This window comes from Sinohyriopsis cumingii, chromosome 4 (genome assembly GCF_028554795.1).
Source record: "Sinohyriopsis cumingii isolate HCF-2022 chromosome 4, ASM2855479v2, whole genome shotgun sequence".
Taxonomy (NCBI): domain Eukaryota; kingdom Metazoa; phylum Mollusca; class Bivalvia; order Unionida; family Unionidae; genus Sinohyriopsis; species Sinohyriopsis cumingii.
This window is the reverse complement of record NC_142964.1, coordinates 68,082,317-68,095,667: the sequence shown is the minus strand read 5'-3', so window position 1 is coordinate 68,095,667 and position 13,351 is coordinate 68,082,317. Positions and strand designations below refer to the sequence as shown.

Genomic DNA, 13,351 nt, shown 5'->3' with positions numbered 1-13,351 from the left:
TTTGAGGACAGGCATGACACGTCGTGCAGGGGTACATAACGGACTAAATCGAGCCAGTTCTTGCTTGGACAAATCCAGTAAACTTTGTAACATGCCCGATCTTTCATGGACTTTGATTTTGGGAGAAGGTACTTTGTGAGCAGCAGCCACTGCCACTAAATTGGAGGGTCCTGCCACTGGGGAAGTTCTTTTGGGGGTCATCAACGGAGAAGCTCTTGGTGTGATCAACGTCTCCAAGTACTCTTCAGTTCCTGGTGACATCAACGGAGAAGTGGATAAACGTGAGGCTGCCAGAGACGCAGTCACCGCTGTGGCAGGTCGTGGTTTGCGAGTGTAAGGTTGCGTCCTGGCCGAAGTGCCTCTCTTGCGACTAGTTTTCTTCTGTGGACTTTTCTTTTTCTGAGGACTTTTTCTCTGTTTCTTTTTCTGGGGGCTTCTTTTTCTTTTTCCGGGGTGGTGGTGTCTGGTAAGAGGAGGGTCCTGCCACTGGAGAAGTTATTCTTCTTGGGGACCTGGTCTTTTTCTTTTTCTTCTTGGGGCTTCGTTGGACTTTTGTCTTGGGGATAACTTTGGGGGCATTAGGATCCCATCTTAAGAGTGAGCGAATGATGACCCCTCCTAAAGTACCGCTCCCTCCAGGTTTCAAAATGATTTGTTTTTTGGTTTGAGTGTCGATGCGGGGATCGGCCAGTTGGACCAAAGCGACTTTGTTTCGATCGAAAAAGCGTTTGGTTTGATGAGGAATCTGAATGATTCCTTGGAGTAATTGACGTGCCGTCACCGTGAACCATCGTAAGACTTCTGTGAGACTAGCTTCTAAGACACGAGCTCGTGTTTGTGGATCTTTTTCTCGACTGATGCCATACAAGGCACGAATCAATTTGACGGGAAGATGCGACTGAAGGGACGTCATGTTCACACTGTGTGAGACAGACGAAAAAGGGTCTGAGGTTTTTATAGATTTTTTCATGGGGAGTGAAATGAAGTCGAGGACGGAGACGTGTACAGGACAGGCCCTCCGTCTTGGCACCAGTGGTGAAACAAGTGGGTACGAAATCGCAAATCCTCGGGGGTCGTAGGTTTCAAATCGACGAGTAAATAGGCGTGTGGCGTTTGAGTGGCATCGTCGTACGCCTGAGTCAGCCAAGGCGTTCCTAACTGTTTGGCTAAGACTTGCACTTGCGATTTATCTCGAGGGCTTTTAAACAAGACCACGTAATGCGCATTGAGACTGATGGTGCGATGGACTTTACTTTGTTGAAACAAATTTTGGGTGATGTAAACGACACTGGCATTACGGTGATGCCCTTTGCGCGTAAACCACAATTTAATTTCTTCTTCGTCTTCTCCTAACATGTCGTCGAAAATGACCAAATGGGTTTGACGGGAGTCAGAGACGATGCCGTCATCTTCTTTAGGAATGCCTTCCACAAACACGATGGAATCGCCTTGACTTTCTCGCAAGAGGTTGTACGCCGATTGCCACTCTTTGTAACACCACACGATCCGTTGAGGGGGCCGATCGATCAAATGATGTTTATGTTCGATCAAACGTTTGACGAATTCGGTTTTGCCAGAACCGCTAGGTCCAGCAATGAGCATGTTAAAGGGATGGCGAAGATACAAAGCCTCCCAACTGGCACGATCTAAGTGTTCGTCGATGACTTTGACAGTAGAGGAAGAGGGAGCAGAGACAGCAGAGGTAGCCATGGTGTGAGAAATGTCACTTGTGACACGAAAACAAACAAGACAAGAGTTTATATACTTTTTCAGAACACGTTTATTGAATGTTTTTTTCAAACATGAATACGAAAGACAAAAATACATAAAAGCCAAAGGCTTAAGTACAAGGATAAAAGGCACATGATAACGATGAACGTGGAATAAACACAAGTGTCTGTACAACATGTTTTGGGTAATGTTCTAACCAGTTCTATAGTAGGGGGTAAGGTCACACAAGTGTCCTCCCAAAAGGGTCTTTCAGGCCTGTCCACGACAGTCCTGTCCTGGGTGACGGGTTCTTCTGACACCGTCACTAACACGGGTTGAAAAGTAACTTTTTTCCTTGAACAACTCTCGTGCATACTGGGCCACTTCTTCGGTCCAAGCCTCAAAACCCCATTCTTTCCAGGCACGGACATCTGTCCAATGGGGATGTAAGTCACAAGCTACACACACATCGTCATACACGTCTTGGGTAGCTAAAAGTTGACGAATCTTTTTTTCCTGTTGAGGTCGAGAAGTATCCAGATGAAACCGCAAGGCTTTGAGCAAAAGGAGTTTTTCGTGACCATTTAAGGCCATGGAGGTGGTAAGTACTGATCGTAAAGAGTCCACAAAGAATTGGCTGGTAAACGAAATCCCAGAAAACAAGTCACTAAGACACACACCACTTGTCGTCCCAAATTGAATGGATACAGTTCTTGTAATAATTGATGGTAATGATCCACGGTTTGAATATGGTCATTGAGTTCCTTCCACGGAATCTGTTGGATGACATGTGACATAAACCGTGGCATGGCAGCCTGTTTTTATATTCTCTTTTTTTCGGATGCAATACACGTACTTTCTAGCCAGAGATCTTCGTTCTCCAGTAGGGAATCTAAATCTTGCATACTGTAACCGAAACGTCAGAGTTCGTTTAGAAGTTTCCTCTTCCGCTAAGTAGATTCCACGTAACAAATGTTGGTAATCCTTTAACTTGTCTTCCTCAATGCGTTGCACTAGGTGAATCTCGAAGTAACCATAATCATGAACATGTCGATCATTAGCGACCTCAAAGTTTTGAACAATGTCTGACCATTGAAAGAATTTCTGACGAATCAGTTCTCTTATACCATTCAGGTACCAGTGGTTAAAGATCTGGTGACGTATCGGATGCAATTGTTCTTTACGTTTCACTTGTATTTTGACCAGCTCTCGGTAAATCCTTTCTCTCAACTCCACAGGCAAAGCACGAATGTTCTCTTGTAAAGTATTCATGAATAGGTCAGTCCGTACAATTCACAAAAGTAATCCACATAGTGAGTAATTTCTGACCACTGCCATTCAGGGTAACGTCCAAGAATGTCACTGAACTCTTTTGATGTAAACGGTCTAAAGCGATACAATAGGAGGAATGCACCCTTGACCCAAAGAAATCTAACACACTGGTTGACTTTTTTCACTTTCCTCTTATGAATTTCTCGGCACAAAAGTTCTACAGTGACCCATTGAGATTTCACTCTGGCAAACCCCTGCCAAACTTCCTTGTAAATCTTCTCTTGTAGTTCTTTAGGTAATGATTCAATATCGTTTTTGAAATGAAGTTTAAATACTGGTCTCGGTGATGCCCAACATTTGACTCCTAGCCAATCTGTTTTCTTCTTCGTCAACGACATGGTAAGTTACTTCAATGTCTCGGTCCCACTAAGGGTAAGTAATGACAATTCGGTGACCATCGAGCATGTTCTACGTAGGCCGAATCTTGCGGTTCCCAGTGGTGAAGTGACACACCGCAACTGAAGCACTTGACTTTATCTCCTTCGCCCAAGTAGAAAAATCCGGCTCTGGCTAATTCTTCGGGGGTCGGTCCTCCCAGATACTTTGGCCATTTTCCTTTGAACGATTGAAGACGATTTTCAAAGTCTCAGCATTCCGACAAACGCACAGGAAACGAATATTCGTCTTTCACAGGTTCGTTTCGATGAGGGTTGAGTGACATGGGTAGGAGTTTGCTCAGGGTTGGATGACATCCGTAGGGGGGTAGACGTGAAGGTGAACATTCCCCTTTAAAACGAAACCCAGTAAAATGTCCAAGAGGACGAGCGGCATCGCTTTCGCATCCCTCAGGTTTGACACGCACAGCATCCCTTTCCATGATAGGGGCAGTGAGAACAAAGTTCCCATGATGCTTTACGGCATCGCTCAGGTCACAAGGTACAGCATCGTATCCATCGCAAGGCTCACAATCGCACTCGTCTGCAAACTCCGTTACGCAATTACAATGGTAACCACATGGACAATCGCAGTTTCCTTCCGGACATTTTCCGTCGCAATGCATGGGTCTTATCCATCCAATATTAGTCACACTAGAGGAAGATACAACTTTTTTACAATCCCCAAACTGGAACGATGCCTCTTTCAAAGTATTCATCTTGTTCGCTCGGTCTTGGTAGTCACAATGAACTATCGATCTTGCCTAGGGTTCCTTTTTTATATACAGACCAATACCGACGTGACCGTACGGTAAGGTGAAATGATTGGGAAGTCGCACTCGCTTCTGGTATACAATTTGATAGACTTTTTCCAAGGGTCGACTGACGATGTGGTGAGTGGGTAAACGTACAATCTTGTTCGGTTGATAGGTGGTCACTTTAAAGTTTCCATCCTCTCCCGATTGCAAGGCTTCTTTCAATACCCCAAAGTTGACCACACGACTGGTACGATAATTCAGAGTCAGTCCTTTCACTTTGCACGTCGTGTGCACTTCTCCTTGTTTGTCACGGTATTCGTAGCCGTAATTTTTGGGACCGCCACTGACGAAACTTAGAATCTTGTCGTCCGGATGCTCGTCTGTCCAGGCTCCTAAACGGTCTCCTTCGATGTTAGGGTGATGTTGAATCGGGTGATGGATGTAAATGCAACTGTCCGTGTCAAAGTACAGGACGCGTTCCCCTAACAGTTCTAAAGCTTCGTACAATTTTAAGCGAGCATGGGCTGTCACGTAAGCCGCAATGATGACATTTCCAAAAGGGTCGTCTTGTACAAAGTCCAGATCTTCTTCGTAATTGACCAAGATCAAATTCTCTCGAACGACGTCCACGTGTTTCATGTATTTGGTTTTGTCGTGAATCATCTGGAAGTAGCGGGAAGGTTCTGTCAAATATTCCGTCTTGGGTAAACACGGTCGTTGTGCCATTTTACCCCACAAGCAATTTAACATCACTTTGGCAAACGATCGCCTGCCTTCGTTTTTCTCGATGTGGTCTAAAGTGATGCCTTCTTGTTCGTAGTATTTCTCTTTGAATTGTATTTGGTCTTCGGGAGTGTGACACCAGGAAGGATAGCCGCTGGCTTCTTGCTTCAGTTTCAAAAAGGCATCCACGTAGTCGGCGAAAATGCCTTTCTGCGTGGGGTCACCCTTGTGGTATTGTTGTGTCTTGGGAAAGTGGCAAATTTCGTACACTTCTAACAGTTGGTATCCCATGTCCAGAGCTTTGAACAATTCTACGCTGACCCAGGTTCCCGTCAAGGCCCGTTCTTCCTGGCTGTGATGGCAAGGTTGGTCTTGGTTGCACGTTTCGGCACAAGTACGGCACAATGGAAACATCAGTTTGCCTTGACAATGGTGAGGTAACACGGGATGGTATAGGTTCGTGGGAGGCAAAACTTTACACTTGATCAAGCCTTCGTATTGTCGAATGTTTTTCAGGTCGATGTGTTCCGTCAGCAATTGCGGGTGCCCTACGGGAAAGCGACAATATTTGCACACGTAGGGATACAGCGAACACACGTCCAAGTATTTGATTTCTTCTCCTTTCTCTTCGTCGGCTTGGTACAGCAAGCAGGTGGCATTGGTCCTTCCTCCGTACAAACTGTCCCTCGGGTTCAGCGGGTCCATGAACTGGTAACTTTCCACGAGGCGTTTAAACTCGGGATCGGTTTTCATACGGTGATCGTACTCGTGTTCCCACATTTCCACCACTTGGTATCCTTGCTGTTCTAACTTTAGGCGCCGCTGACAAGTGTCCTGGTACAAGTCTTCCATGGTTCGTTGCAAAAACTGACTTTTAGTGCCACGGTCAGGGTAACAGACGGGACATCCGTGAAATAAGCAACCGTTAAACTCGTACACGATCTTGGGGTTTTCTAAGTCCCAGCCATCGACCGAATACGTTCCGATGGTCTTTTCGCCCCCTCCGTTGCGGGCATGCTGAATCCACTTGTCTTCCTTGTCGCACAAGTAATGTAACCAACGTAGGGCTTTGACCGAGTATTGACGTTTGACAAAGTGGGTCGTTTGAGGACTGATGACAGCCACGGTGTTTTCAGGCATGAATCGTTGTCGATACACTAAGGAACACGCTTTGGCAATGGTGCAAGCTTCTTTCAAAGGATCGACCCCTCCGTGTTCCATGAACAGTTCTCGAAATTTTCCACAGCAACGCCGTAAAATGTCCACGTCGGAACGACAATACTTTAACATTTCTTCCTGAAAGTCGAAAGGGTCCGAGGCGTGAGCCTGGTACCAAGCGTAGAAAGCTTCTCGTTGTTCGGTACGCATGTTGTCGGGGTCGTAATAGTGAGCCTCGGGTAAATGGGGTAGAACGGCGTGTTGATTGGCTTCCGTATTGAAAAAGTGTGGAAAGTACCCTTTAGCCATTTCTGTCATTCCAAACGTTTTAGGCATTCGACTCAAAGGCATGGCCAAATAGCTCATCGAATCTTTAAACTGTACTTGTCCCACTTGCATGAAAATGATTTTGGCTCCGTTCAAAGTCACTTTAGGACGTTCGGTGCCTTGTTCCGTATAGTACCTCAAAAGAAACTGTCCATCGTATCCGGAGAAATTGTGAGCCATCACTGTGGCATGACGATGACAATCTCCGTAACATTCGATGTCCTCTTGGCTCCACGTCTTGTCGACGGGGTCTAAGACCCATTGGGCAAAATCGGCTAACGTGTTCGGTCCCCGAAAGATTTTTTCACGCCCTCCAGGAATCTTGCTGCAGTGAGGGCAATGACTGAAGATAGGTTCTTGAATGCACTTCTCGCACGCTCGATGAGCCACGCAGAAATTAGGAATGTGAATGCCAGTCTCATGCATGCATTCGAAATCGAAAAAGATGAAATTGCCTTTCTTCTTGTGACCGTCCTCTTTCTCTGGTGGGGGTTGGTATTTTTGCACGTAACATTGGTGTTCCAAGTCCACGATGTGGTGACAAATGTGACATCTTTTCTTTCCTCGACATACGTGTGCCTTGGTACTATTGGTACGTATGACTTGTTCACACGTAGGGCACAATCTCAGGAGTTGACAAGCACATTTCTTCTGTGAACCTTGCGTTTTCAGATGTTGTTGGTAACAGGTAGGGCTGACAAACGTGCGCAGACAAGTTGAACAAGGCACTGGTTCTTCGCTCAGACAGGGTGAAGAGGCCAAACATCCTGAGCATTTCCATCCACAATGCTTGTGTTGCTCTCGATTATTATAACCATAGTCACATTTCTCACAGTAATAACCGTATCCCAGGAATCCAGTGATATTGGTAATGGTATCGAAATGTTCATCGTGATGATAAACATGAATGTATTTTCCGTCCTTAAAGTCTTGCCCTCGAAACAACAAAGACCCGCGCACTTCTTGAGGGTGCACTTTCAAGGTGTATCGTGGAGCTAGGGCATCTTGTAATTTTTGCATCTCAGGAATGCCACAGGGTGTGTCTTTGGACAGTCCAGCTTGTCGTAACAGGAGTTCTGCTTCACTTCGTTGTTTGGCTCGGTCCGATTGTCGAATGTTCTCCCAGTCTCTTTTCCATTCTACCGTGTCGTTCTTGTTGGCATAGGTTCGTCCCACCACGATGGCACGGGCTAAACACATCTGGTCATGAGGATTGTGAATTCGGACAAGGCTACGCTTAATGCTGCGAAGGTCGTTCACCAATAACATCTTTTTGCGTCCGGTCCCTTGAGGAGGAGAGACGTGGGTCATGTCCAATGTGGCTTTTCCATCGGTGATGTCAAACTGGTCATTAGATTGTTGCACGTGTTGAATCTTGTCCATGACTTTGGAAACGGTCAATTCTGCAGGGGTGCTAAACTCGATCCAAACAGGGGATTTCAAACCGTCGTGTTGTATGGAAAGTCTCAAGCGATCGTCTTCTTTGGGTTGACATTGTCGCTTGAGTGCAGTGAGCAGAGAATCCCACACTCCGGTGATGAACCCTTCTGCTTTCTCTAACGGTACTTCGGACTTGAAATCTTTAAACTTCACCGTGTATTTGTAAGCCGTGGTTCTAAATTTTCTAGAGGAGCGCTTTTCCGTCTCTCGAATGGAATAGTATTTTTCAGGGTTGACTAAGGGTGGTGAACTTGGTTTAGAGGTTTCAAATTCTGGTTCACTCATGTCCTCTTCAAAATCACTGGCATGAATTTGTGCCAAGATTTCAGCCCTGGTTCGAGGCGATAGATCACGTTTCTGCCTCTTACTTTCTTCTTCTTCTTTCTTCTCGAATGAATGGGATCGTTTCATCTTGAAAGCAAAAAGTCAAATGACTCAAGTTCAAACACCATGAGCTACTTTATAGTCATAGCAGACCAGCGTATATAAAAGGGTGTGTGTCTTATCCTTTCACTATTCATTTCACTCTCAAGCCGAGTACAACGATGGAAGAGACTAACCAGATGGAACGTTTCGTCAGAGCTTTGCGAGGGGTCATTAGAAAATTCTCTTCAGACCAGCCTACGGACTACTCTCCTTCCTTTCGAGATAAAAGTCAAGATACTTGCTATATCTGTCAGAAGAAAGGGCATTGGTCTTCAGAGTGTCCAGATCGTCAAAAAAGAACAAAAACAGGGACTAAAAAAGACAAAAGTCAAGATACCTGTTATTATTGTAAAGAAAAAGGACATTGGTCTCCAGATTGCCCAAAAAAGAAACAAGAGGAGTCAGAAGAAAAGAAGGATTCTTCAGAAGAAGAGAGGGATTCTTCGGAAGAAGAGAGGGATTCTTCGGAAGAAGAGAGGGATTCTTCAGAGGAAGAAGAGGAAGAAAAAAGACAATTCTATTTACAAGAGGCAAAGAAACAGGAGAAGAAGAAAAGAAGAAGGGAAGAAAATGAGGAAAAGACGGTGAAGAAATTCAAAAAACAGAGAGACTAAACAAGGAGAAAGAAGAAGTCAATGAACTTTTTATTAAAGTGTTGTGTTGTGAATTGTGAATTGGATTGTAAAAAATGGATAAAAGAATAAATTAATGATATAAGGTAAGTGTCTTTGAGTTTTGATTTTAAAATAAGAACGTACACTCACGCACTCATACACAGACACGTACTATAAGGGTAAAATGGGTGGGGTTTATTTTTGAGTTATTGGCAAATTGAAATTGTATTTCTTTTCGAGAAATGTGGGTGGCCCTGAAAAGGGCCTTTTTCTCTTTATGATGTAGGGGTGAGTTTACGCAATCAACTTTAACTGCCTTATGCCTTTGCCACGGCCAAGGCCTACTTCTGGACTGCGTAATGTTGATGATGATGATGATAATGATTGGGTTGAAATCACTAAGGGTGGTACGGTAGGCTTAGTCACAGGGTTGACGTGTTTAGCTCGGGAAGGTCGTATTCTCTTCGGTCGTGATAAAGAAGTCTGATACATTTGTTTCAGACTTCTTAACTCCGCTAAAATGTTCAACAGTACCGTGACCGTTTGATTTTCACCCTCTTGTTTCTTTGCTGCTACTTCTTCTTGCTGTTGTTGCTGTTGTTTTTTTCTTACCTCTTCTTCTTGTTGCTGTTGCTGTAGGAGAAAAGCCTGTTCCGCTTCCTTTTGTCGTTGTATAAATTTCTCCAATTCTTCTTTCTGTCTCTGTCTAAAATTCTCCACTTGCGGTAATGAAGAAGGTAACGAAGGTTCCGGAACAAATTCTTGCGAGGAGAGAAAATCCACAAAATCCCAATTCACCTCTTCTGAAAGTAAGTCCGAGTTCCCTTGGGCAGTCTCCCCTGCTGGTGCACCCCAATGGATCGTTTTCTGAGTTTCCGTCATGTTGAATCACTGTCGCATAGATTGACTGCACACAAGCGCTAGCGAATCTATATAGACTACGTGACGTCACAGACTGCTATCTTCGGATTGGATGCGAGCTGACTGAATTCTGTAACGCGTGTTCGGATTGGTAAATGAACTCAATCCGTTTCAATCCTTCTTGTACCTATAAATAAGCGCCGTTCAATGCATTGATTCACCTGTTCTCGTCGCTTCAAGATGTGGACTACAGTTGAGTCATCCACCCTTGTGTCTTCCATGATGTTTCGGACAGACTTGCTCATGTATGTCCGATCGAAGTGGACCGTTGTCCACAGGACAAACACCAGCCTGTGGATACGTAGGATCTACGTCGAAAGACAAGGATGCCTGAAAAGAATGCTGATGTACGGACCAACAGTAAGACGCAGCCTAAGGACAAGAAGAAGACCAATGCGGTGCCCTTTATGTTTATGAATACATTAACATAAACCCAAAGGCCCTTTTCAGGGCCCCATATTTCTCGAAAAGAGATAGCCTTTCCATTGCCTACCCCTTTTTTTATTTTATTTTTTTTTTTTTTTTTTTAAAAAAAATAGAGATCTCCCTATTTCAATTTTACATAGACCCTATACAGTCCCAGGGTTTTTTTGGCCATGTTAAATTTACATAGACCCTATATTGTCCCACGATTTTTGGCCATGTTAATTCCCATAGACCCTATATTGTCCCAGGGTTTTTGGCCATGTTAATTCCCATAGACCCTATATGTTCCCACGATTTTTCTCCATGTTAAATTTACATAGACCCTATATGTTCCCAAGGGTATTTTTAATGATAAGTCCCATAGACCCTATACCATCCCCATTCACTACTGTCGTACGAGAGATAGAGATTGGGCGCGGGGGGTGGGATGTGTATACTTATTATCACTACCGTAATATAACCTTTTACATCATGTTTCTTCTGTTTTAGATCACGTTACTGTATTCTTCCAGTTGCTTATGAATATAGCCCCGGCAGGGAAAAGAGAGTGAAGTATCCTTGTGATTTTCTCATCCATGTAACATAGCTTAATGTTTTATTGTTGTCGGGGATGAATGTAACACGTCAGAAATAAAGCTGGACAAATATCTGTGGCTGCGTTAAATATACTGAACTTCGATCTCTCTTTGAATGTCTGTTATGGAATTATACCCGATCTACAGCAGACCAAAGTATGGCCGTTACTATAGAACATTCTCAGAATGTATTCATGTCTTCATGTGACCCTGGGTCAACAAATCCAAAACGAGGCTAAGCTAGGCACCAGCTTCACTTTACCTCGCAACATGGCTGCTACAATTGATACGGACAAGGGAAAAATTGTGACGAATATTGTTGTGTTCCGTTGTGAAATGGCAATGCTAGAATTCACATAGATATAAGCTTCCACCATATTCCATCAGTGAAGAAGATGGAGCTTCGTAGAAAATGGATTGTTGCAATACGTCTTGATGAGGGGCCGAATTTTAGGATAAGAAACTGGATGATTGTTGCTGTGTTTGTATTTTCTTGCAACTGACTGATGTTATAAAGAGAAATCCAAATGCAAAATAAGTTCTGTTGATGAAGCAAATGAATGTATGTATGTGTGTTTTATAATGGTAAGTTTCTAAAAATGTTACCCCTAGTCCCATTCCATAAAACGGGATCATCGAAATCTCTGCTTACCTCCAGGCGGCGCATTCATATCAGCGATTATGAATTGATGTACGAGTAAAGAAAAGGTGAACTTTATTATCTCGTTGAAATAATAAATAGAAACAGTAGAATGAAAATTACCACGATAGAGAAGAGATATAGCACCAGTAAAATGAAAACAATGAGACGACAAGTTGAATGAAATTACGAGAGAGAGAGAGAGAGAGAGAGAGAGAGAGAGAGAGAGAGACTGGATAAAAATTAATGAAACTGTTGATAAAACCTATTGATGTGTGCAAACGTAAGGAAACATACACACTAAAATCACAGGCCATTTAAATTATATCATCGTATCAAGTTAATGTCAGAGATTTCCCCCAAAAGGGAAGAATATATGTGTGTGTGTGTGTGTGTGTGTGTGTGTGTGTGTGTGTGCATACATGTACATATGCATATTCAGGCATTTTATTTTACAACAGTGATATAATTTCAATAGCATGTGCTGAAATAATGGTTTGATTTTTGTTGACAACTAATTATTGCAACTAACTCATGGTTTAATTTTTATTTTGGAGACACCCGTGATGAAATTCTCAACGAATGCAAAAGAAATATCTGGCAAACAGCTCATCTCATTACTCGATGTGCAGTAGGACTCCATATTTTTTCTAGATCTGCCTAGCTTAGCCTCGTTTTCACGATACATTAATATTCATGAACATCTCATTAAGAATGGTCTATATTACACTCTAATACTGATAACGATTTACGTACCGTGAGTGAAAAGTTAGCCTTCGTCGAAGAAAGTCTCTTCGTGCAGGGATATAAATGGCTGGTTGATTTCTTAAATATTCGGATATTTGACACTACGTTGACAGTTGAAGCTTGACACCAGATTGATCAGTTATTATTAGTATCAGTGAGCCGTGAACGCTTTGAACACAGCGAGATCAACAATTAGTTGTCAGGTTTTCTCTTTGTGCTCTGCCAAACACAGGTAGCTCATCGGTTAGATATGCCACGTAATCTTTATAGCCCAACAGGTCGGTTTGAAACTCGGCCCTCAAGGAACATGTATGCTGTTAGAGCGGTGTGTTGTGGAGTTTATTGCTTTGGTTGTAAGAGTAGCATCAGAACACACATGACGTATTTACTACGACTAATAATTATCACTGTTATTTTTATCGCGTAATTGGTCACTGGAACTCAGATCCCACTTTCGCTAGTAGGTCGGGGTCGGGGGAACGTTTCAAGTAGTCACTCAGGTCTTACATTCGATATTGCATTGTCCCTCACCCCTTTCCTTGAATAGACTGGGGACAGCGATCACCGTCTTGTAAATTTTTGGATGCAACATTGTCTTTTTACCTCCCTCATTTATTCTAATATTTATATTTAATTATCTTTACATGTTTACATGGATTATAAAACCCTAGTTTCTTCTCAGATGCAAAATGTAATCCCACATTATTATCCCCTTAAATACTAAATAGTATCACACACTGATTATCTATGTTTTTCTTGTTCTTTGACTAGAAGACTAGCATAAAAAAGAAACACAGAAGGAGTATCACGGCTGCCTATTTCTCTCATTGGTTATTTCTCCTTTGTTTAAATACAACTTAAAATTCTTTGTAATTGTTAATCAGACTTGCAAATAGTCTTCATATTTAAAATTCGATGTAGTTTAAAAAATATATAAATTCGTTGATTCGTATAGGTCTTTATTCGTGCATCTTAACAAAGATTGTATATTGAATTAATTCAGCTAAATTATGGTCTTCTATTATCTTGTTTTTGTAAATCACTTCATCATCTAGGTTCCATTTTAAAATAAAGCTTGACATGTGCTTTTCTAAAAATCTCAATAACGAAAAGGCTTTAAAGACCGATTGATATTAAATAAATCGGACATTTATTTTAGGACGTGCTTGCTTTTTTTAGG

General features: G+C 42.8%; 1 protein-coding gene across 1 annotated transcript in view; it reads left to right on the top strand.

Moving 5' to 3' along the window:
* The window catches only part of LOC149801389 (b(0,+)-type amino acid transporter 1-like), a 56,216-nt gene extending 43,303 nt beyond the window's left edge, over positions 1-12,913 (top strand). Inside the window, exon 12 of the mRNA XM_089956796.1 lies at positions 10,699-12,913. Coding sequence (XP_089812922.1) covers positions 10,699-10,760 — 62 coding nt within the window. The 3' untranslated portion in view covers positions 10,761-12,913. The remainder of the gene's footprint in view (positions 1-10,698) is intronic.
* Positions 12,914-13,351: the final 438 nt, after the last annotated feature.